General features: G+C 39.9%; 2 protein-coding genes across 2 annotated transcripts; one reads left to right on the top strand and one right to left on the bottom strand.

Annotated features, from left to right (window-relative positions):
* The first annotated feature begins 2,073 nt into the window (after nt 1–2,073).
* s1pr3b (sphingosine-1-phosphate receptor 3b) lies at nt 2,074–3,201 on the top strand. The gene has a single exon (XM_085358341.1). The coding sequence runs from the start codon at nt 2,074–2,076 to the stop codon at nt 3,199–3,201; it is 1,128 nt and encodes a 375-aa protein (XP_085214467.1).
* A 4,013-nt stretch (nt 3,202–7,214) lies between these two features.
* Nucleotides 7,215–23,870, bottom strand: shc3 (SHC (Src homology 2 domain containing) transforming protein 3). The gene is made up of 12 exons (XM_085358340.1): nt 23,250–23,870; nt 18,906–18,976; nt 15,295–15,358; nt 14,031–14,150; nt 12,497–12,550; nt 12,158–12,209; nt 11,950–12,079; nt 11,671–11,818; nt 10,154–10,238; nt 9,876–10,067; nt 7,483–7,802; nt 7,215–7,343 (listed from the first exon to the last, which is right to left on the bottom strand). Exons 1-12 carry the CDS (start codon nt 23,868–23,870, stop codon nt 7,215–7,217), a joined length of 1,986 nt encoding a protein of 661 aa, XP_085214466.1.
* Nucleotides 23,871–26,021: the final 2,151 nt, after the last annotated feature.

The following is a 26,021-nucleotide window of genomic DNA, read 5'->3' as shown; positions in this document are numbered from 1 at the left end:
CGTTTATGTAAATGCAGATGTGAGCCCCACATCACTGCAGTTTGCTGAAAAACCCAAGGTTTTTCCGACCATGCTCCCAGTCTGTTAATCCAGCTGCCTTTTACATACACCCACTCCGTGATTGGTCCCAGATTTACTGTGGGTCCGGAGTAACTATTTGGCTTTTTCCCTGAAATTTTCCCCATTGCTGCTGGCACAGTGTGTGACCTGCAGGAAATGACTGAGAATTGTGACTGTAACAATGCTAATGGACCGGTGCCAGACCGCAGCTGTTTATTTAACCACACAAAGCATTCTTCTGGGTTAATAGCCACAGACACTCCAAGATATTGACTATTTAATGATTTGGTCTGAGACACAGTACAGTATGTGCTTGGTTTGGGGGGGAAATTGCAAAAAGCTAGATGTGTGGCACCGTATCAAGCAAAGCAATAAGGTTCCTAGCAGTGGAAGCAGTGACTCAGTTATTCTGGGCTCGAGCTGCAGACTTTTGTTTGAAAATGGAGCTTTGTGTTTTAGTCCTACTTGGTTCACTGTGTTTCGTTACAGTCAGGGAAGTCTTAAGAATCTCCTCAAAGCGCTTTGTCACATCTGTTTTAAGGAGTTATTATCTGTCAGTCTGCCTCTCAGACTCTTTACTGCCAGCCCTGCCCATCCTTCCTGGATGTGAGGTCACAAGAGAATGACCAGAACAAAGGATGGGCAGCAGTCATACACTCTTACAGCACCGCTCTCTCCTTTGGGTCCATGTCAAATAAAAAGTAGTGATTTGCATTCTGTTCACAGGTTTTATCAGTGATTTAATTTCAGTTGTTGTGGCTAGCATTTAGATTTTTCTTTCGATACTTATCATTTATTATTTGTAGTTTAAAAAAAATATTACCAGACTGCTGACTTCCCACTGGGATTCATCATTACCTGAACCAGGTCAGAACCTCCACTCAACCTAAATTTAACCACTCAATTTAAACATTGGACTCACGTGAAATAAGGCATTACAGTCCTATCAGAGTTTTAAGTAGCCCAAAGATATATATTTAACATTTCTGCTCACATTAAGAGTCACTGTTGTTACCTAGTGAGCTAGCAACGCTACCAAAGCTCTTTAAACAAACAAACAAACAAACCCAAAGCACTTTGGTGCGCAGGCAAAAGATAAAAACAAGTAGGTTTGCACCTTTGGTTCCACAGTTAATAAAACCCTAAGTAAGTGTTTTGTTGTGAGTGCTATAACGAACATAGCAGAGGACAACGTGTGAGAATGAATCTTTGCATCTCGTGTCCACAAACATACCTCCTGTCGGTGATGCGCTTCTGACCCCCTAGAGCAGCCTCCCTGCGCTCGCAGTCCGGGCTGAAGGAGGGGAGGGAGGGGTGTGACTACCAGCCGACCGTCGACAGCTCCGGAGTTTCCAGAGCTCAGTGAAAAAAAAAGAAAAAAGATGAGGAGCTGCTCTCTTCTGCCGAACAACGAAGAAAGACTTAACGTTCAACAGAAAAGAAAGGAACTCAGATAATCGACTGCGATGAAATGTGCGTCCAAAAGTGCGGGATTGACTTTAAAAACAAAGCGAACTGCGAGCATCCAGAGGTAAGTTGTTTTAAAGCTGCTGGTTCTTTCTTGGAGATTTAGACAGCTTGAAGCTGCAAAAAAAACAAAAAAACCACTCAGTAATTAAACTGGCGCTATTTGCTGAAATCCGTCGATAATTTACACGTGACGACTGTGCCAGAAATATGCTAATTTTATGCATAATTAGGTGTTTTCAAATGAGCGGCTTCGATTTCCAAGACTTCTCTGTTTCAAAGGAGAGGGGGGAAAGCGACATCAGAGTTTATTTCAAGGTGTTTTTTACAATAGCGAGTGTGTTTCTGGTGAATAACCTTTTGTTTCTATAATTAGTGGAATTTAATCAAACAAACCGCACAAGGACAATGATGGCAGCATGATGATCTGTAAATTGGCTGCTCTCTAAAATAACGCTCAATCTACTCCTGCAGTTGAACACAGTGGACACCGCGCTCCCTGCTCGAGTCTGACCTCCAGTGTCGGCTGCTGGTATTCTTTGGACAATGATCAACTCTCAGATCCAGCTCCACTACAACTACACAGGAAAGCTGGCCAACCGACCAAGCAGTGGCGCGAGCCCCGGCACTGTGGACACCAAAACCGTAGTTTTCCTCATCGTTTGCAGCTTCATCGTCTTGGAGAACCTCACAGTGCTTGTAGCCATATGGAGGAACCACAGGTTCCACAACCGCATGTACTTCTTCATCGCTAACCTGGCAATGTGCGACCTGCTGGCTGGAGTCGCTTACCTGGTCAACCTGCTCCTGTCTGGAGAGAAGACCCTGCAGCTCTCACCTGCTCTCTGGTTTGTGAGAGAGGGGAGCATGTTTGTAGCACTTGGAGCCTCCATTTTCAGTCTCCTGGCTATTGCTATAGAGAGACACCTTACTATGATCAAAATGAGGCCTTATGATGCGAACAAGAACTACAGGGTATTTCTGCTCATAGGGACCTGCTGGCTGATTGCTATATCTCTTGGAGCTTTGCCTATTCTGGGCTGGAACTGCCTGAATAACCTCCCTGATTGCTCTACAATCCTCCCTCTTTACACCAAGAAATATGTTGCTTTCTGCATCACGGTTTTCATACTTTTGCTCTCAGCCATAGCCATCCTGTATGCCCGCATCTACATCTTGGTCAAGTCCAGTAGCCGAAAGGTGAGCAAGCACAGCAGTTCAGAGCACGCCATGTCCCTACTGCGCACTGTCATCATTGTAGTTGGAGTTTTCATCGCTTGCTGGACTCCCCTCTTTGTCCTGCTCCTGGTGGATGTAGCGTCCGAGCAGAGGTCCCCCATTCTTTACGAAGCCCACTGGTTCATTGGGCTGGCGGTGCTCAACTCCGCGATGAACCCAGTCATCTACACTCTGGCCAGCCGCGAGATGAGGCGAGCTTTCCTGGGTCTGGTTTGCGGCTTTTGCTACAGGGCGAAGGCGTCTGTGAACGGAAACAGACAGTCCCTAGAGCCCAGCCGCAGCAGGAGCAAGTCATGGAGCAGCCAGAACCAGCAGGGCTCCAGGCAGTCAGAGCCGGAGAGAGGACAGGAGTCAGACAGGGGCCACGGAAAGGTTTCAGTGGTGGCTGGAGCAAGCAGAGGTACTGCTGAGGCTGCGAGTGACAGAGAAGATTAAAAGGAGACAGGAGTAATTTACAATAATACTCTGAGCTTAAGGGTTTGTGCAGTGGTCACAACGGAGAGCATTGTTCCCAAAAAAAGTGTTTCTTTAAATGAAGGGTAGACTTCTGACATTAGCTGCAGGGCAGTGGTTTCTTTTTGCTATATGTTCAACATCTGTAATGTATGGCTCTTTCAAGTCCAGCCTCCAGTGCTCAAGAGTTTGGAGTCACATTGTCCTTTTTTTGTTGTTGGGTTTTTTTGCTGGATAACAGTCACTTCCACAGATGACTGGTGCTCTTACCCTCAACAGAAAGGACTTTTACCTCTGTAGTTGCAGCTGTGAGCTCCTATGATAAATTAGAAGTGAAAACTTACCCGCAGTTACGAAATAAGTGCAATTATATCACTGCAAAAACCAATGTAATGAAGAATGATTGTAGACTATTATTATTGCAATGGCACACAGCTGAAGGTATTTATTAATCGACGTAGTTTGTATTTACTCAGTAATCCTACGGTATGCTGGGCAGTTACTGTAATCTGCATTGTATAATAACCAAGGCAAGAGTTACTCATTGTGAAGAAACAAACAGGTGCGTTTTTTGTATTATATCAGTAGCATTGTGCTCAAAATGAAAGCGTTCGTGATACAAGGGCTCCATCTGCTGGTCTTACTCAGTACTGCTGCATGTTCTCTATGCAGCTACAGCAGTTCTTTGTGTGCATTTGTTTTGAGCTTTAAAAGCATGACGCTAGAAAGCTGAAGACTGTAAAGAGGCACGTGAATGCAGCATGTGAAATACAAATTGCAGATATTCATGTTAGATAAAAAAAAATCTGCTTTCACTCAGTAAATTAAAATGGAAAACTATTAAATTTACTGTGTAACAATTCATTAGAATCACCTTGTGGCCAAGAGAGTGCAGCTCTGCTTTGTTTATGAAAGGAACTTATAAAGGCTTGGTTCACCAATAAAAGTATTTACTGTGTAATCTAGCCATGCTTTTGATTTTGTTAGTCAAGATTTAGAAGCATGGGTGTCGCTGTAGCTCACCTGGCTGTACAGGTGACTCAGTGCTGAAGGCTGCTGCAAAGGTTCGGCTCTGAGTCTGACCCAGACCATTTTCTGCATGTCCTTACCACAACTCTTTTCCCTGCTTTCCTGTCCACTCCCTGTACTGCACCATCTAATAAAGGCTGAAAATGCAAAAAAAAGAAAAGGAAAAAAAAGATGTAAAATGTTACCGGTATGTTTTAACGATTTCTGGAGGCAATCGAACACACAATGCATATACACTAAGTTGTGTTTTCCGTGGCTCACAACATCTATTTCCTAAAACCAATTTCCAGTCACTGTGGACAATCCACAGACCGCACCTGGAACTTATTTACTCTTGCTTGTCATGGGAACTAATATAAATAGTGCGGACTGTGGATGACCCAGAGTAACACATCTCAAAGTCAAGTATATGTGAATGTGGGTAAATTAAAACCACCTGCGCATTTTAGATAAGAAATCTGTGACTCATGAGCAGAAATATTAATACCCGAAACTATTACAGCAGAGAAACAACAGCGATTCTACACATTCACGGTTTTATTGCCAACAGTCATACAGAATAATGATTAACTAATACAACCAAAAGATTAAATCTGTAAACATCATTTGGACTTGTTGTCTCTATGTTTTTATTTCCTTTTTCCCCCCAGTTTTTTTAAATACCTGTCCCAAAATAGTGAGTTTCTGTGTGATTTCCTCTGACAAAGATTTATATTTAGAATCTCGAAATGATACATTTATAATATATAATAGAGAGGGAAGGAGGGAGGGTGGGAGACAGATAGTGAGAGGGAACAGTAGTCTCAAGCAGCAACACGCAGCAGGGCAAAAACACAACCTCTAGTGAACAGGCATGCCCCATTGAAGATCAGCTATTGCACTTTGAAGGAAGAGAGAAAGGAGAAATTAAAAACAAACATTGTACAAATAAAAGGCACATTTTCATCAACAGAAATCTGGAAAGACGCCATGTTCTTAGTTTTTGTCCCAGTGAGGAGTTTGGTCATTTCTTTAAGTCTCAAAGCTGATCCTCGGCGAGATTCGAGTACGGTTGCTTTTGATATACGCTTTGTTTGTTTGGTATTTTGTGTTCCTACAAATTCAGATTTTAGAAAAAAAGCTTCTTCTTTTTTTTACATTAGCAGAGTGCTTTTAAATAATTTAGCACATTATTCTTTCTTCAGAGTTATTTGATTTGATGAAATTATGTCGCAAAGAAGTGGAGAATGCAAAAGTAAATGACAAAATTCTCTTTGTGTCCTTCTCCATTGGGACACAATGAATCAAACACATTAACCCAAAACAGATGTGGTGGATGTTTTGTTGTTGTTGTTTTTTTTTACATTTTCATAAGGACCCCAGTGCTGTGGGTTGTGAGATGCATGTACTGTACACTCCCTCTTGCAGCAAAACACAGGCACATTATATTACATTGCATCTGTCTTGTCAAACTCATTGAACACATGCTGATTTGGGTTCAACTGAAGTGATCCAGTGCATATCAGATACAATGCCCCATTCATTTGGTATCCATCGGTGTCCTGACATTAGTAAGGATAAAAGCATTAAATAAAAGAAAAAAAAGTCAGTTTCCAGTGCTGCTGTGTACCACTTCTATGGGCTTTTTAAAAACAACATAAATACTAAACTGTCCAGAGGAATGAGAGCATACAGTGGATTGCAAACTGAAAATTAATGGTTAAAAACTGGCTTAAAAGCTGTATTTTCCTTTCAAACGCAGTGTTATCCAAAGCAGATGCAACTGACAGGGGTAACTATCCAACTCTAGGGTGACATCTTGTGGCAAAACTGTTTTTATCATAAGATGTCGACACTGAGAAATCAAAAGCTAACAGTAACTGAAAACGATCGAAAACATTTGGCGTAAACGCAAGACACTCGTCTGACACGCGTGAACTAAGTGACCTAACTTTGTTTTGTGCTATTGGTTTCAGATCCTTCAAATAATAATAGTAATAATAATATTTAAGATTTTAAAGGTTCACAAAAAGCTGAAAATGTGAATCAAAGATGTGAGAATATCCATTGCAAGCCCCAAAACTAATCACCGACTACACACCTAAAATAATTCAGCGAAAAACCAATTCGGAAATAGTTTGAAAAGCATATATTTTTTGTCTTTTTTATTTTTTTACAGTGTCAGCATACATAAGCACCTCTTTCAAATAAAGGGGTATCAAGGTCTACGAACATGGCCACGAGAACGGTTGATTTTAAGTCATGCGACTGCAGTGACACGAGAAACTACTTCATAAAAAACGTTATCGTTAAAGCCATTGACAGCACTGTGAAAGGGTGGCTGTTTGCACCCCCTCCCCCCACCCAACAATTTGTGACAACTGCAAAGCAAAAGAAAAGAAAAAAAAAAAACACATTCAGGCCTAAACCCCGATAAAAGCTAGGTTTTTCTTATAGTGACTAATAAGCTGTCACGCTGTTGGTGAGATTAAAGGACGTTTTTCTGAACGTAATTTCGTTATAAAGAGCGTTTCCGTTTCCTCAACCTCTTAGCCGACGGTTCCTGTAGAAATGTGGTTGTGCTTGACAGACAAAACGAAAGTTTCAGATTTTTATTCTAAAATACTCTTGTTAATACCTCTTTGAGGTTTGATTTGCGCTTTGTCTAAACTACAAGAACAATAGTCTTTTTCTTAATCTTTTAAAACACCAAATCGAGATATTGTGTCCAAATGCACCTAAGTCTTGTCAAAAATATAGCATTTCAGTCATCACAACAAAATAATAACAGTTCTCTATTGTTTTTTTTTTCATCTTTAACAACTCCTGCATCTTCCAGCGTCTCCGGTTAAGTAACTGCAGATCAGTTTGTCTCAATAACTCTTTGAGCGAACTGAGCCTTGAAGCATCGACTCATGTTTCATCTTCAAGCTCTGTAGTGAGAGGCCACTTTAGCGCTTCCTATTATTGGTCAGGCATCGCAAGCATCACTGTTTCCTTCCCACAGGCTGTAGGAGACACAGTTCACTCCCGGCTGAAACAATCGGCAGGTTGTTGTCACGGTGATGGCCAATAAGGTGGCTAATGCTGTCAAATATGTGATCTTTTGTCCGTACCTTAAAAAGAAAAAGGAAGACAGATATTCAGAGTCTGCTTTGGTCTAATGAGAGTTTCAGCTTTTACTTTCATGCATTCACAAAAGAGTTAATGAATCAAGCTCCGTGTGTCCTGCTACACCCCCCTCACCCGTCTTACCGTGCCTTCAGGGTCCACCAGCAGCAGGTGTTTGGCAATTCCATTGTGCATGCCTGTCAGTACGTAGGACCCTGGGTTGGTAGTGCTCTTACGGACGAGAAAGTCCCCGTCATTTTTCAGAAGTTTTTCAGCATCGCGGCGACTCATTTTACCGTGGTACCACATTTGGCCCTCCAGCTCCTCCTGAGCCCGGAAGGCCAGAGAGCGCACAAGCAGAGGGCTCGAGTTGTCCACGGATGCTGCCTTGTGAAGACCGGATACCTGGGACTGGGCCTGTCCCTGAGACTGGGACTGGGACTGGATTGCATCTTCGAAGGGCTCTGGCACGATGAGGACAGTGCCAAAAGGTGAGTTAAGAGAGGAAAAGTAGGTAGAGGAAATTAAAAATTGAAATCAGCATAACTATCAAATAGACAAAAACGGAATCTAAATGTGTTTCTTCCTTTTGACTTTGACAAATCAAATGTTGATTTTGTCAATAACTGCAATATATGAGCTTCATTTTTCTAAATTCAGAGTTCAACAGAGTTGATCCTCAAAATAGAAACACATACTGTATTCATTCCCCAAATATACTCCATCCGCCGTGCTGTGATAAAATATTTGTCCCCTTCTTGAGCTTTTGGTTTTTTGCATATTGTGTATATTATCATATAAAGATAACACACGTAAATCCAAACTGCAGTTTTTAAACAATGATTTTATTTATTGAGGGGATAAAACTATCTAAGCCTACCTGGTCTATTTGAATAACTGTTAAATCATGAATTAACTACATGAATTTCACTAGCCATCCTCAGGTCTGATTATTGAGAAATCAATTAAATAGAACCTGCCTGACAAAGTGTAGGTAGCGAAACAATCTCAAAAAGCACCATATCATGATCTAAAGAACCAGCTGAGACACAAAGTCTTTAAAATCTAGCTAGAAAGCCATTTCTAAGGCTTTGGTAGGCTTTGGTACTCCAGCAATTCACAGTGAGAGCCATTAGCCACAAATGACTCAAAAATGTTAATGAAGGTTTTGGAGTGAAAATCCAGACATAAATTTGATTGGGATGCTGACCGTACACAGGGTGCTCATACTCAAAAATTCTCCAGTGTGACTGACTTCAAACAATTCTGCAGAGGCCACAATTCCTCCACAGTGACGTAATATACTCATTGCCTGTTATCACAAACAACTGATTGCAGTTCTTGCTGCCAAGAGTGGCACAACCAGTTATTAGGTTTAGGGGGCAGTTTTTCCACACAGGCCCAGGTAGGTTTGGATACCATTGTATTAATAAAAGAAATCCTCACTTTGAAACTGCATTTTTTGCATTTACTTTATTTATCTTTGCCTAGTGTTAAATTGGTTTGATGATCTGAAACATTTAAATGTGACAAATATACTAAACATCCCCTGAATGTGCCTGTACTGTTTCCCATAGCATGTAAACTGATGTGATGATATGCTGATGACACTGTTTTGTGTCTGATGGTTTGAAAGGTGTCCTAAGCCAGGGTCACAGAGAGAGGGCTGCTGGACTGTCAGCTGCCTACAAAGGTATCAACCTATAACTTAACCAATCAGAGTCAGTCAGTCATTTGTTGTGATGATGAGGAGCAGCTCAGAAACTGTACATATAATATTTATGAAATAGAATAGTAACAATGTATATATTTTTTCAGCTATTTTTTAGTTTTTGTTGTGTTTTTACTTGTTATATTGTTATCTGTTGGCCCTCTTGACCAGGTCTCTATTGGAAAATAGGTTTTAATCTCAATGACTTTTACCTGGATAAAAAAAAAAGGTAACAATTAACATGAACTCACTAAAATGTGATTAACTGTTATAGAACTACAGTAGGTGGACATTGAAGCCTGAATTTAAAAATTTCCAAAAGAAACATTCACATTTAAATTGCACAGCTCATGCTTTACATGTAATTTGTGTCATGGTTTCTTCATGTGTATGCCTTTGATCTTCCATGTGTATTAATAGCAAAGCTAAAGCTGAAGTTAGAAGGAGGAAGGGGACAACCACACACTGCCATTATCACAGTCGTCCTTTTGTCTTCATACTGACATGATGTTATTATGACGCCGAGCTTAAGTCACTGAGAAACAAAATCTGGGAAACCTCTATAATTACGAACTCTGATTCTAGTCGTCTTACAGTATTATTCTGAAGGAAGCCAACAGATACTATTCAGCTTCTTTCTACTGCTTTATCATACAAGCATTAAATTATATTTTCATCAAAGTCATGAAAGATAAAAAGTGAAAATAAATAAAAATGTACTGGCAAATGTTAAACTATGTTTACCATAAAAATAAATCAGACAGTACTTCCATATCCAATATCTGAATACGAACTGACTTTTTAATACAAGGTAACGAAGTCTTACTCATATCAAACAGGTCCTTCTGTGGGCTCTCTTTGGCTGCAGCTGCCATGCCCTTTGTCACATTTTCAGCCTCTGCCTGGAGAGCTGCGAGCACCTGGGCATCGATCTGCTGGGTGTTCACATAGGTGGGCATTTCTTCTGCATTTGGTGCTTGACCTTTAGTCTCTGGGAGTCCACTTATATCAAATGATCCTAGAGATTTGAAAAAACAATCATTTATACTTTTGGAGGCATAAAATGTTGCAGAACTGAATATCTTGCATAGTGGATGTACTTACCCTGTTGCATGAAGAAAGTCTTTCTTTCATCTCCCCAGCTTTGCCGCCCTTGGTAATATGTCTGATCGACAGATCCTGGACCCATCTAATGACATGCAGAAAAACACTGGATATTTAAGATTATTTTGAAATAAATGATGATGTGTTGATAAGGTTTAAGACTATTTTAAGTATTGTTTACTTTTTATATATACTCACTGGACACTGTATTAGCCACACCTGCTGAATCGCTTGTTGACGCAAATGTCTAATCAGCCAATCACATGGCAGCAACTCAATACATTTAGGCATGCAAACATGGTCCAGGAGATCTCCTGAAGTTCAAACTGAGCATCAGAATGGGGAAGAAAGGTGATTTAATCGACTCAGAACATGGCACAGTAGTTGGTGTCAATCAGGTTAGTCTGAGTCTTTTAGAATCTGCTGGTCTACTGGGATTTTCCCACAAAAACATGTCTAGTGTTTACAGAGAAAAGTCCAAAAACAAAAGGAAATATCCAGCGAGCAGCAGTTACTCAGGATTAAATTCCTTGTTGATGTCAGAGGTCAGAGGAGAATGCCCAGACTGCCTCGGGTTTATATAAAGGCAACAGTAACACTCATTATAGCCAAGGTAGGCAGAAGAGCATCTAGCAGCAGAAGACCACACTGGTGGACACTCCTGTGAACTAAAAACAGGAAGTCGAAGCTACAGTGGTGTTGGTGGGGATGTTGGGGATATTTTTATCCAAATTTTGGGCCGTTAATACCAAAAACTACTCATTCTGCTTGAGTGTTATTGCTGACCACGTTTATACCCACAGTGTGCCCTCTTCTGATGGCTGCTTCCAGCAGGAAAATGCTCCATATCACAAAGCTCAATCGCAACTTGGTTTCTGGAATATGACATTAAGTTTACTTTTTTCAAATAAAGGCAAAAGGGGTTCAACCAAGTACTAGTAAGGTGTAACTAATGAAGTGACCAGTGAGTGTATATTCATGATTTCAGCAGGATCTCATTGGGCAAGTTTCCATTTAACTGAGATCTTGAAAAATGTCTAAATGGCACCCAGCAATTTAGGCTAAAATCAGACAACTGCTATGTGTAAACAAAATCACCAATGTAACTGCAGTGGGTCCAACAAGACTAAGTGTCCTGAGCATGACCATTAGAGCTGCCAGAATAAGCTTCCAAACTATTGGAGATTACAGTTTTTAAGACACCTTATAATTTAGAGGTATTATCATTAGGTACACTGACAATATAGAATACTGGAAACATGCTTGGAAAGGAATATGACAGGAATATAAAAGAGGTGAATCTCTGGTCATGGAGTGTGCATTGTGCCATAATCACAGAAACTGTCAAACAACATCAATGAAAAAAAGTGACACTATTTTGTATCATTTGAAAATATTGTTTATATCCTTCTGATTTCTTCCCCATATATCAGGACACAGGATGACACATTAAAAATAGCCAATCAATTTGTATACGTTTGTTTACACAAGAAACACAAAGTTAAACTAAGCTGTACCTGGCAACCATCTGCATTTTGATTGGTCAGCCTGGTGTCAATGAAGCCTCCAGGGGGAGGCATCTTCCCGGGGATGTTGTTATAGTAAGGGTGCTCTGCTGACTCCTCCTCTTCCTCCGTCCAAGGTAACTCCTCCATGTTTAATACCCTGAATGAACACTTCAGTCATGAAACTTAACACTGTACTGCATTGCTGTGCTGTATTTGATAAAATTATCACCTTCTATATTTTCTTGTGTTAGTGAACAGGTACTTTGTGATGCGCTATTTTTATCTCACCTGTCATGTGTGGACGACAGCTTGCTTGAGGGACACTGCAGGTACTGCTGGAAGCGAAGGTCAAAGGCCTGGCCGATGGTACTGATGACGTTCTGGGCTAGTCCATCAGAGCACTCCAAGATGTGGCACGCTGACAAGAGTCACAGCAACACATTTTCATAAGCATGACGCTGCAAGTCTGCAGAGCGTTTAATCAATGAATGCTCACCTCTTCTGTTAACTGGGTCCTTTGCTACATAGGCAACATAATCTGTTGTATCCTGTAATGAATGATACATCTTGTAAAATACCACTGATATAATTAAAACTAATAAAATAAAACAAACAGAATTATAAAAATTAGAAAGATATAGTGTAGAATTTTATAATACATTCCATTAAAATAAAATATCTGATTGGCAGTGTAAAGCATGCCCGTACTTAAAACAGCACTTATAATTGTATTAAGATAATTTTTAAACATCTTTAACAAAATGTAGTGTTTTTAAAGTCAAATTTCAAGTATTTTTTTAAAAATTATATCCTATTCTGTTATTTGAGTACTTACAGGGTCTCCACCTGATGCAAAGGAAATGGACTGCATGTGATGGTTGGCTATAATCTGTCAAGAAGAAAATACAGTGCATACGTGTTATCACATGGTAATGCATACATACAAGCATACATGAAGTCACTATGTTCTCATGTGTACTGATGAAATGATAAAATTTGAATTTCACCATCTGTTCTTTTATAAAAATAATTCTTTAAAAGCTGCCCTTCATCCCCTTAAAACTTCTTAGCAGTAAAACTAAAATATGCTCCTATCTTTCGTTCACTTGTTAGGTGAATGTTAGAATCACTATACCATGGAGCCATTCCAGTGAAAATGCTAAATAAAATAAAAATAAAATGCAGTTATTTCTGAGGTTTCAAGCATGTTTCACAACGTGCCAGTGTCGGGTTTTTTTTGGTCTTTACACCAGCTGTTTCCAAGTTCATTAAGGTGTCGGTAACTTTAGCCCTCTTTCCACTGTGTTCAGCCAGTTGAAACAGCTGTTTGTTCAGATACCCGGAGAGAACCTGAGTTTCATGGCATTGCAGTCTGAATCATGACATGTGTAAAATGTGTTATTGTACAGGTATTTCCTTGGAAATATTCTAGGAACTGCTAAACTGCTATTTTAGACTCAATGCTGTGTTCTTGCCTGCAGATTTTTGTTTTTACTAAATCTCTGGATATTCTTTTAAATAGATTACATTGAACAGATTTATGCTGCAGCTAATTAACTGCAGTGTTGCCTAACAATAACTTGCCTTTTCCATATCGAACTCTCATAGTTTGATGTTTTTCGTTGGGTTTCTAAAGCTCATGCTTTATTCAAACTTCATTAAAAGTTGGTTTGTGGTTGCTTGGATCGGCTGTCTAGCAGCCTACAAACACCCGCTTGTTGCTAATTTTGCTAGCTTGTAGGTCTGGATTGTAAAAGACATCTTTCACATACATGTTCGTATTCATGAGGTGCAACAACAATACAATACAATACAATTCATTCTCCTAAATATTTATCGTAGGTGAACTACATGGCCACGCAACAATTCAAGGGGAACTCCAACATGCCATTGCTTCACATGGCTTCGGCTTTTAGTTTGTTTTTAGTGCAGTTTTCTGTGGTTGTCTATACTTCTATTTCCTTTTGTACCAGGGTGTATTAGGATCTTGCTTTTTCCTATCAGAAACTACAAACAATCAAATCAAAGATTAGAGGGGTGTTCTAGCATTTAAGGGAAACTGCAACATAATTTGTAGCCTTGTAGCTATATTAGGTGTTAGGTGGATCAATCACTCCCCTCAAAGTTGGAATAACTATAACTAGGTACATGGCCAGGGATTATACTGCCTTGACTTTTATTGGTCTCTGGTTGTCACATTCCTGCTAGTCTCTTCCTGTCTGTTTGCCTCTTAAACTCTAAAACTCTTAAAAAAACAAAACAACTCACTTCCTTGATGTAATTGTCTTAAGCAGCAGTTTTAATATTGGTAGTAGTATTATGTATTTCTACTACATGTTCTGTAATTGTTAACAAAGATCCCGACTGACCTGTTTGCAGTCAGGGGTCATCAGGTTGAGGCTACTTGTGGAGATGTTGAGGTTGATGGACATGCCGGCAAACTGCAGATTGCTCTTCCCCAAAATACTGGACAGAGCTTTGGATGGTGGCTGTAAGGATCAGACACAATAAGACACAAATAAAACAAAACTGATTTAGCCTAGAATAGAGACTTGGAAGGTAACAAAATCAGAAGACGAGCACCTTAGAAGTTCCCCAACAAACATGAAGGCTCTGGAATTGTTTGCATCCTGGTACTTTTTTAAACCTCTACTAGTTTCCTTTGGGCAGTTTCCACTGTTTCTGCAAAGGTGCACTAACCAGCTGCTGGCTTTTTCTCTTAAACATAAAACAGTTCCTTTACATAGTTCACTGATGCATAACTGAAGTGCAACTGCATAAAATCTGTGGTAACATGATTGTTGCAAACACACAAACATGTGCTCTCCTCCTGCACGGAAATCCAGGCAGATGTTTTGTCAGTAAGAAAGACAAACAGGACTGTAAAGTGTTGGACAGGATATGTCCGATAAAGGTAGGATTCAAAGAAGCCAGAAAAAATAGTCAAAACCCATTCAAAATTCTCAGCGTGAAGCTGATGTCACAAGCGTGTGTCTGTCACACAGCCAAACCAGCAGCACCTTATACCATACATCGATTCTAAGAGGAAGAAAAACTAGCCTGCTTGGATTTTGTGTTATGTACTCTTCCCTGACATTTGAACAAGCTCTAGAGAGGAGAGCAATGCTTCATTTCACACCCCACATTAAGACACAGATCCTCACAGGCTGTGGACGCACACACAGAATACAGACGGTCATATACATGCGCACCCACACACACACTAGCTTGGCGTCCTAATCACAGATATTGTGCGCTACATGAGTCACTAAGCACTGTGTGCGGTGTGCAGTGCATCGTGGGCTGGAGCTACACCCACGCACACAGTCCCATACCTCTTCATCTCTCCCTCTTCTCTCCTCAGCCTCTCTCTTCTCTAATCTCCCCCTCTCTCCCTCTTTATTTTCCCTCTCTTTTTATATAAACCAAGGAAGGAAAGGAAACATAGAGATGGGACGCTATATATAGAATGTGCATGGGTAAATTAATATGTAATGCCATTTCCTATTTTTCCAGCTACTATATATCTTACTAACATTCAGGTCTCATGGAGTGGGCATTACTTTTCCAGTGATTATGCCATTCTTTTATCCTTCTTCCCTCCCTCCCATTCTGTACATCCATGCAAGCTACCTTTCTCTTCCGCAGAGCTCCTTTGGTCCCTGGAACAGCCTCACACACCAGGCTGATGGCTTCCCTAGAAGGAGGGCAAGAAGAAGATGAACTTGTAATTTTGATTGTATTTGCAGTAACTAATCATCCCAATCATACACAAGAAACGTATTCTGTAACTTGGTACTAAACCTCTTCACACAAACATGCCTACAGTGATGATGTTAGTGCAGTAATCTTCAGCAAGTTCGACATATTTGTCATTTCTTTAAATTTTAGTCTAGCATGCTTATAAATGATTATTGGCACGCAACACAAGGTCCAGCGGAGGTTGATGGAAACTTGGTTTTTTTATTCAGATCTACAAAATAGTTTTTCTAGTTTCCAAAACCACAACATCAACCTTGTGGCAGTGCACTGAAAATTTGAACCTCCCGGGAGCAGTAGGTGACACATCAACAAAGTTGGCATGATTCATCCTCTGGGAACCTGAATGTGTGCATAAAGTTTAATGACAGCTCTTCCAATTCTTTCAACCAACCCCGTCATCCGAAAAGCTGTGCAACCAGCTTGGCTTATGATTGGGATGGGCATCCCATGATGCTTATGGCTAAGGCACAGATGGCATGCCTGCATGGCATGATCATTGTTTGATTTTCAGGGGGACCTTTGCTGCAGGTCATATGCTTCAGTGTCCATTAGTTCCTTTCTATCTCTATGCAAACTGTTTTGAAAGGCAAATTGTTAATAATGAAAACAGTCAGCTATCATAATATATATATATATATATATATATATATATATATATTCTTTCTTCTAAGACCAACATGAGGTTCACATGTTTGAGTTCCCCTAACTTTCATAATGCCCCAAGGATACAAACTCCCAAAGTCCCTTTCATGTAGTACCATCAACATTTTAATTAGTCCACTACTTTGTTCTATGATAAAATGTTTTAAAATGGAAACATAAACTGAGCGCCTCAACTATGCTTTGAGCTTCGTTTTAATTTGTTAGCATGCTAACGTGCTAAGTCAAAATGATAAATATAATAAATATAAGGTGAACAGAACTGCTAGCATGAGCGTGAGCTTTGTTTTGGAAGTTACTGATACTGATGCTCCTCACTCAGTTTTTGAAAGTTTGACCAAAAAACTACAGATAATTACATTTTGATAAAATGACTTTGGCTCATAGAGATTTAAATAAAACAAACAAACAAACAAAACAAAACCCAGCATTGCAGTGTTTTGTTTTGCACAATAGGATATATTACAAATACTCTTGAAATGCATTGAAGGGAAATCTGAACACGTCTCTCTCTGTATGTCTTTTTTTGCCATGCCTCTCCATATTAGAGAGAAACATAAGCACACAAACACACAGTGGCAGAGAGAAGGAGAGAAAGCCTGCTACTCTGTGTTAGCTAATGTTACCAACTTCAGGAAGTCAAGCAGAAAAGTAGACATGACACGAACCGATTCGCCCGCCGCCCTTTGCCTCACTGCACATCGGTCAAGGATTTCAGAGGCAGAAAATTCCATGCAAACAAAATGTGCATCCTAAATGTACTCTAAAGTCATATAACCTTAAAGTGTTACATTTTTAAATGTACCATTTTCTTCATGCAAGTTTCATTGTGCAGGCATGTAAGGCATGGTAGAAGGTGAACATTTTGTTCAAATATTGTTTAATACAAAATTGGCTTAATACAAAAAAATCAATGCATCTATTAGTGAGAAGTTTAATGATGTAATACATTTGGCCACAAGCAATTATATTTTTCTAGGTACTGACAGCAAATGTTTGGATGCATTTTTTTTTTCAATGAGTTTGACAGTTGAAATGAATATACAAAATATTTTGTTAATAGTGACTAATCTCTTATTGTCCTATGATTGTTATGTTATGCTATGTTATTTCTTAGATAGAAACCAAACTGGTAAAAAAAAAAAAAAAAAATCACATTAAAGGTTCAGTAATAATTGCTATCTAAGTTAGTCACTTGTATGTAATTCCTACCAACAGATGTAAGAAAGAGCAGTTTTATTAACCTCAGCATGTGAGGGTGCTTATTCAGCACTCTTTCATCGGTTGGATCATAAAATGTATTTCTCTACTTTTCTTATGTGTTTGTAAATTGGTTCACTTTTCAGAAACCAGATGTTGCACTTACACTTTCACAGTATTCTTTATATTCAACATACGGTTATAGCATCATTTTTCATTTTTTTAAAATTGTTAATTTCTTTATTTATTTAATTATTATGAATTAATTATTTTTATCATACAGCACAAAATGTCAATTCAATAACAATGACATAAAAATTTGGATTGTGAAATATCATTTTAGGTCTGGTGTCATATGAATACTGGTGCTGAAACCACATCTTCAATACTATCTGACAATGAAAATATGCAAATACTGCTGATGTGGATAAAACCTGGGCCTGCTATAAATCATCAAAGTAAAAAAGTAACTGATAAAAAATAAAGATATGGCATTTTATTGTTAATATTTTCTTCTATTCTGTCACGGTTTGCCGGGGCAAGTCGTGTGGAATTATTTAGGACCAGGACGCGGCAGCTATGGTGCAGGTGAGTATTTATTAACGAAGGAAATACAAACAGCAAAGGCACTGGGAACATGAAACTGGAACCTAAACTGGGTAAAACTAACAAAACAAACCAGAAACGAAGATGCAGGGAGGTCCGGGGAAATACACATGGAGAGATGCAGGGAGACCGAGGGGAAACAACACAGACGAACCAGCAACTAACAGAGGCAGACACGAGGTTAAAGTACACAGAAGGATAACGAGGGGATGAGACACAAAAGGAGGGCACAGCTGGGAGTAATCCGACCTGACGAGACAGGGGAAAAGTATACTGAACACACTGAGAACAGACACGGACCTTCAAAGTAAAACAGGAAACATACACGTAATGACATAACACACCAACTTAACACAGACTGGGGGACACAGAACATAGGAACATGAACCATGAAACAGAAGAGTACAAACACCCAAGGTAAACCACAGAATGATAATAAACTAAACATAAACACGGAGTCACAGACTCCGGACCATGACATATTCTATCTTTTTGTTCTTGTTTTGTTTTGTTTTGACAGTAAATTTACAGGAAAAAGTTACTACAGTGGCATTTCTTTGCTGCACTTATTTTTCTTAAGACGTACTTAAATGTGTTTAACTAAAAGTGTTTTTTTTAACCTTGTTTTATTTAGATTGAACATGTTTGACACCACAGCTGGGATAGGCCCCAGCGCCACCCGTGACCCTGAAAAGGACAAGAGGAAGCGAATGAAGGGATGGATGTTTGACACCCCCACATCCTTTTGCCATTGATGTGTTTCAGTTGTTTATTAGAAATAAAGTAATGGATTTAAATAGTTTTAAATGTGGAAATTGTTCATTGCTGAACAATTTGTGTGTGTGTGTGTGTGTGTGTGTGTGTGTGTGTGTGTGTGTGTGTGTGTGTGTGTGTGTGTGTGTGTGTGTGTGTGGCTGTTTAAGTATTTTATCAAATTAAAAACTCTCATCATAAGCAAGAATCCATTTAATTTCAACTTGTCTTGTCCTTGAAGAAATATAAATGTGTGAACATACCTTGTTATTTGTGACCTTGTAGTGAAATCCAGGGATCTCATCGACCTCAGGACTTCTATACAGCCCAGATACTGCAAAGTAAGAATGAAAACCCTGTGTGAAATAAACAAAGACTACACATCATTATGCACAAAACAAATCTTTGTGTTACCTTTCAAGGCCTAAAAATAAATAAATAAATTACTGCAGTCTTTAAGAGCATACAAAATCACCACACACACAAGTTTTGACACAAGGGGCTTGTTCTAGAAAGGAAAGAAATGGACCCATTGTTTAACATCAGGCATGATACAGTTATTAAAACTTGTGACGCATGCATGACTTTCAAAAGCAGCGGGGCCATTTAAGTCAAGTTATTGTTACCTACTCTGAAAAAAAAACTATATTAAGTTTGAGATGAAGAGATTGTATTTGTTTGGAAAGGAAATAAAATATTGAGTTTCTCTAACTTTTTAAACGCTCACTTGCCAGTTCAATAGCTATATCTTGCTAACTCCTGGTAGGACCACCTTTTGGTCTCAGAACTGTCTTAATTCTTTGAGGAATAGACTCAGTGAGGGGCTGAAAACATTCCTCAGAGGTGGCAGGAGGCTATTCCAGCAATCATAGAGTGAGAGGCAGGGTACACCCTGGACACGTCACCAATCTGTCGCTGTACTCCATCTAAATATTGCAGCAGAAACAGAGACAAAAGTTTCCCAATCTTCTGTTGTCCGATTTTAATGTCAGTGTTAACTGTAGCCTCAGTTATTTGTTATTAACTGACAGCTGTGGCACCAGTGTGGTCTTCTGCTATTCAGATATGCTCTTCTGCATACTTTGGCTGTAACAAAGGGTTATTTGAGTTATTGTTGCCTCCCTCTCAGCTCACAGCAGTTACAACACTTTCCTCTGACATCTGACATTAACAAGGCATTTTCACCAAACAACTGCTGCTCATTTGATATATAAACCCTAGAGATGGTGATGTGGAAATATCCCAGTAGATCAGCAGTTTCTCAAATACTCAGACCAGCCTGTCTCACGCTAACCACCATGCCACATTCAAAGTCACTTAAATCGCCTTTCTTTATGATTCTGATGCTCGGTTTGAACTTCAGCAGGTCTCTTGGACCATGTCTAGATGCCTAAATGCGTGATTATATAGGACAAAAAGTTAAACAGGTGTACCCAAAAAAGTAGCTAGCTAGTATTTATGTAGTATAATTAAAGATAATGGTGAAATCTGAGATCCTTTTTGAACAAAACAAATTAAAATAATTATTTTTCAATGTATGCTTTTGTAAAAAAAGAGCTGCAGGAAGACCGACACCCAAATTACAACAACAGTTTGTTTCATGACCAAGCAGATGGTTTTCTAGTTAAAAATAAAAGCATCCAGCCATAGAAGAAGTTTACAAAGTTAAATTTAATGAAGCCAAAGTTGATGCTAACTTAGAAATAAAACAAGTCAAGGTTTATTCACCATTAAAAGTTTCCTTTTAAATAATCAAATCATTTCCAGAACCAGACTGCAACAGCTCATGCACAGGCCAGGAACATTTGGTGCTGATGAGTTCCATCACTTTTAAAATCATATTTTGAATTTCTCTGTAAACAAAACAGACTTCCAGACACATCAGTGTTTCCACTCTGGCCTTTAAAAAGAGCCAGTTCAAGAAACTAACTTGTTACAATCATAAATTTCCTTTTATAACTCTGTGTCTTTCTGCTCAGCATTTTGCGCTCAAACAAAAATATTATTTTGTCAACGTGACATTCTCAAATTGCCTATGTTCTCTATTTTTATAAGGGTGTGTTTGAAGTGCGTGCTTTAGCAGGGCCAAAAATACATCAAGCACTTCTAAAATTAGCAGAGCTCTATTCTGAGCTCACGCAGGGTTTATATTCCCTTATGTTGTATAAGAACGCACATAACCAAAACTCTAAAACTGAATTTCGGATTAACTAGGTTTCCAAGTGATCTAGATAAAAAATAATGATAATAATACAAACTGTAATTAATTTCAAACATTTCTAAATATTTAAGTCATACTGTATATTGCATTGTCTAAACCTGCTTTTGCTACGGTGTTTATTGTGTGCATTATCTAAAAATTTCTTCTGTATGAAAAGTGTGAAAAATCCATTGGTTTGTGCTCACAAACACAAATTGCCCCAACTTTTCATGACAGCATGCACAATTTTTAAACTACTCTTTTAACATGAAGTATATTTAGTGTCTGCAGCATCTTTTTTCTTGAGACTCTTGGGAGGAATCGTCCTGACAACTGAACGCCCACCTTCAAGTGTGGCTTCTTTCCCCTATTTTAAAGGTGAAAATGTTTGTATATTTATGTTCAGAATCATGAAAAAAGGGAACATTTGTGTCCAAAAACAGGAATCGGTGGATAAAAAGTTTCAACTTTACACAGACTGCTTTGAGACTGTATTGCTTCTGTACAGTCTAGACAGGATAATCAGGTCCAGGAAATAATGCATGTGATCAATAAAAAAGAATAATTAATTGGTTGCAATTGAATTTAATAATCAAATAATCATGTAAGAATCGTTGGGGGGGTTTTAGGCAGTAAAACATTTATGGGATACAACTTTTGCAATGCAGCAATGTGGTCAGGAATAATAACATAATTTAATAAATATAAAGGACTGGATTTATGTTGATCAGGTGGCCAAGCACACGTTTGCCACATCAGCTTTGCAAACAATCGATACGTCAGTGTTATTTGGTTCTGAAATGCAAAGAAAGCAGATCTAAGAAATGTAGAAAGTGATCGGTTAATTACAGCTTTACTATTCTGTATTTCTTTTATTGTTTATGTGAACATATTATACAGTATAACCAATTCTATACATATTATTTTGTTAGTATTTGTCACATATTGCTCCTGTAAGTACAGTGGTAGGCTTGTGCTAGCCTTGAGTACTTGGAAGAAACGACAACTTGATTTTCATTAACTTGAAAAAGTCTACTTGCCTTCTTTTCAATCATTCGTGACCTGGATGACTCAGAACCTACACAGACAGTGCTATGCATATAGCCTGAACTCTGACCTTCCTAAAAACACAATGAAATACTAGGAAAGACCCCTGTTAAATCTGCTACCAGAAAACCTTATCATATCTAATGTGCATTTCTTTTCTTTTTTTCTATTTTTTAAAAACACAACACTAGTACGAGATAAAAGTGAGAGTGTAAACAGCATCACTGTCAGTCAATGCCGCTTGGGGGTAATGGTGCGTGATGTGCGAGGAGTGACCACATGACGCTAATTAAAAGTGCTGTGAGCAGAACACCACGTTGAACTCAATACACACGGGACTGAAACCACAGGGAAAGCCGGGGGTGGAGGGTGAGCACAGGACAGACCCATTTCCCCTCTCACAGTGTGGCTGCTTTCAGCGGCATTGACTGGACAAATAAGTGCTCTCTGCCTTAATGCAGTTAATGGAATGTCACGCTGGTCACAGATACTGTAGGCTTTGTTTGGGCTAGCTGTAGTAGGTGTCATATGATGGCAATCGTAACTTGATTTGGAAGATAACACATTTCCCCTGGCAGTGATGGCCTCAATTTTCATTTTCTCCAAAAAGCTGCATTTCTCTTTGCACTGCAGTACAAGACAAGGCAGAAAAAAATAGCAAAATTATTCCTTTACTTCACCCAGTAAAAATGTTCTCCCCCCCCCCCTTTCACACCTTAAAGAGCCAGGACTCTGCATCATCACTCCTTATGCTAGTGACTCATTGCTGGCATGATGACATTCGCAGCTCCTGTAGTTGTGCGCCAACTTGCTCACCTTTAAATGATGTACGATGGTTGGACAACAGTAACAGCAGCCAGTGATAAGTGTGTTAAGACGAGGATGCTCCGAATATTTTTTCCCATTCAACCCATTCACTGTTGGCAAGCTAAAGCAGCCACAGAGGTGCACAATGTACAGAAATAACTCATCACCATGGTTACAAAAGCATAACGTTGCCTCTCTGTATACATGAGACTGGCCAAAATATCGGAGAAATGTAAATGCTTACACAATGTTCACATTGATAATTACCGTTTTTGTTTTGCCATTATGAGCTTTTCCTCTACTTTTCCCCTTAATGGTGACCTTCTCCTTTTTTCCTGAATTATTCAGTGCCAGTTTTCCGGTTGCTGCTATTTCACCCAGCCTACATACACCCACTCAAGGGCATGTTGTGAGAAACTACATTATTCCCACCCCACCCACCCCCACTTGCAGGTAGCTAAAACTCGACTCATTCAAAGAAAAGAGAGAATGGGAAAATGACTGGGATGAACAAAGAACAAAACGAGTGAGGGGAAAGAGTGAGTCCACCAACCTTAACAATGTATGTGACTCCGGGACCAGAGATCTTCTCGTTTGAGTCTAGCCATCCTTTGGAGGGTTTGCTCACCAGTCCACCGCCTCCACCTGGATTCCAGTCCTCTCCGCTGGGCTGGTGCTCATCCAGCCTGCTCTTCTTGCTCATGCTGACAGATGGCTCCAGCTGTGAACAGGGGGTTGAATGGGAGGCCAAACTGCACAGAGAGACACCCGCACCAGAGGCTGCCGCTGTAGCTGCGCTGGGACTCGGGCAGCCTGAGCCTGATCCCCCACCCCCCTGCAGCTTTGACACAGCCAGGTCCTTAACGGCCGAGGGCAGACCCTTTATGCCGAGCAAGCTGCCGGAGTTGCTGAATTTCAGGCCGGACACCTTGTTGATGAGCGTACAGAGGGTGGTGCCTCCATCTTCCAGGTGGTCAGAGCCATGGCCGGTGGGGTTGCTGGAAGGAGCGGTGGCGGAGGAGGGCTGAACCTCAGTCGGGGGTGTGTAAGACGTCTCGGCTGCAGACTGGGGGGTGGCCGAGACCTTGGGGTTCATGGTCAGGCCGTGAAGAAGCTCATCGACGGATGTTACTGACTCATTTCTGAAGCGGTTGTATTTGGTACGGTGAAGCATACCCTTCTCTCTCTTTGCTCTCTCCCCTCTCTCCACCAACCAACACGCACAGCCTGCCTCGTTCACAAGCGTGCTGGCAGACGTGGCTGAGCGGTGCTGATTACCCTCTCCTGTAACATAGTAGCAACGGTAGGCAGCAAACGCCTTTTTAGCAATCACAGGCCACCTGACTGTAATTTTCTCTATTGAGGTTACAGTGGTGGTTGTGTTGAGCTGCTGCTGCTGCTGCTGTTGTCGCCAAAGTCCAATCTGCTCTCTGTAAAATCCAGAGCTGCAATCCAATCCGTCAGAGGAAAAATATACAGACACAATCCACGGAAACAACACTGAAGCAGAGGGAGGGGGGGAAAGGATGGAAAGGTCTCTAAAAGGCTTCCAGTGTTGTGGTGCAGCTTTTAGTTTCCAGCGGTGACGCTGCTGCTGATTCCTAGCTCAAAATCCAAAAAGTTAAGAACAGAAAAAGATCTGTGTTGTTGATGATCACGGACACTGCAAGGGAAGAGCAAATACCCTCTACTGACTGCTGCCTGCCTGCCGGCTCAGAGCTAAAGCATGACTCACTGATCTGAGAAAACCTTCTCAACAAAAGGCTTGCTGAACACTGCAAATCACTTCCTGTTGGAGGGAGAGGGGAAAAAAAACCTCCCACTTACAGCACACTAGAACCAATCAATTTTTATATTCCCCAGTCTCATATTCATTCTCCATAATTCTTTTCTTCTTATTTGTTTTTCTGTGAAAAGGAAATGAGGGATGAGAGGTAACTTGATTGTCTTAGTAACTTCGTGAAGTAATCATTCATATTTTGCTGGAATTTGCGTCTTGAACAGTGCCATAAAACTGACGACCTAATAAAAGTTTGATAAAAGGATGACACACCATAAACTAATCACTTAGATGACAGTAAATGAAGTGAAATATGTAATGAAAACATCCTTTCAATTCACAGCTAAATCGAAGCGCCTGTCAAAATCTTATGGCACAAAAATAAAATAGACATTTCTATTTAAAGAAAAATAAAGATTCACCTTAAAATGATGCAAAAAAAATCTTCATAAATCATCAAGAGAAGCAATATTGCAAAATTTTAGTATGATTGGAAATAGGTGAAACATTAATATATTGCCCATGTTCAAGTATAATTGCATATTGTGAGCAGACATCAGTCCTGGACCACTCACCAAAATCTACCACCAGTTATTTCCACAGCTATTTATATTCGAGCATCAATTATATATATAAAGACTAAAGCAATTTTACTTTTTTAAGCCTAAAAATGTTGACAATCTGCAATAGCAAACAGTTCAACAATGAAGCAGAAACAGATTCACAGCCACTCTAAAATACCCAGCAACTGGTCCAGGCTGAACTGCATGAATGATACGACTCAAACAAACACATTCTGAACGGCATGTTTCTCAGGCAGATAAGTCAATGAAATAGCCAGATGGATAAAAGGGGAAAAAAAGCTTCAGAGTCTCCTTAAAACCAACAGCAATGAAGCATCTTTGTCTCCCGGCAGCAGAAAGCACACATTCATATAAAATGTCCTCAAGAGCATCTAGCAACGGCGAAAGACTGACACTCATTCATAAGCAGCTTCCACTCTCACTGTGCTGCAGATTTCGCACTGCAGTCCCTCCCAATCCCTTTCCTGCCTGGCAAAAGGAAAAAAAAAAAAAGAAGAAGAAGAAGACAGCACGTCTGCCTTCTCGCCTCAGAAACAAAGGCAAACACAGAAGCAGGGGGGAAAAAAGGAAAGCCCTCGCAAATCAAAAGTGACGGCAAAAAGACAAAGCAGAAACGGAGCAGTGGACAAGAGAAAAAAGGCATGCAGTTTTTAGTCTTTTATGTGAATGAAATAGCAGGCTGGCATACCAGTGTTTCTGTGAATGGAAGCAAGGCCTTTCTGCCTCTGCAAGGCAATCCCTAGGGATGGCATGGTCTTATCCAATGAGGAGCCAGCTGGATGACTCATTCAGAGGAGGCTAGCAGAATAGTGGAAGAGACCATTCCAGACACAGGTGTACATTCTGTTTTCTCTTAACTGTCCTTTAAAAAGCCTACGTGCATCATCAGACATGAGATGTTTGCATAATTAAATAAGATAGTGTTCTGTTAACAGAGTGGGAAACAAGAAAAAGGTACAGG

Source organism: Diplotaxodon limnothrissa, linkage group LG7 (genome assembly GCF_057381915.1).
Source record: "Diplotaxodon limnothrissa isolate DT_005_m linkage group LG7, D_limnothrissa_male_GT1.1, whole genome shotgun sequence".
In the NCBI taxonomy this organism is placed as follows: Eukaryota; Metazoa; Chordata; class Actinopteri; order Cichliformes; family Cichlidae; genus Diplotaxodon; species Diplotaxodon limnothrissa.
Note: the sequence above shows the minus strand (reverse complement) of the source record. Positions and strands in the feature narration are given on the sequence as shown.

Excerpts from the sequence above, each read along its gene's own strand:
- shc3 (XM_085358340.1), bottom strand. The coding sequence starts at position 23,870 with ATGCTTCACCGTACCAAATACAACCGCTTCAGAAATGAGTCAGTAACA. Across the intron at positions 15,359-18,905 it reads ACAAGGTCACAAATAACAAG|GGAAGCCATCAGCCTGGTGT; the intron begins GTATGTTCACAC and ends CCCTCCTTCTAG. Across the intron at positions 11,819-11,949 it reads CTGTCGTCCACACATGACAG|GGTATTAAACATGGAGGAGT; the intron begins GTGAGATAAAAA and ends GTGTTCATTCAG.
- s1pr3b (XM_085358341.1), top strand. The coding sequence starts at position 2,074 with ATGATCAACTCTCAGATCCAGCTCCACTACAACTACACAGGAAAGCTG.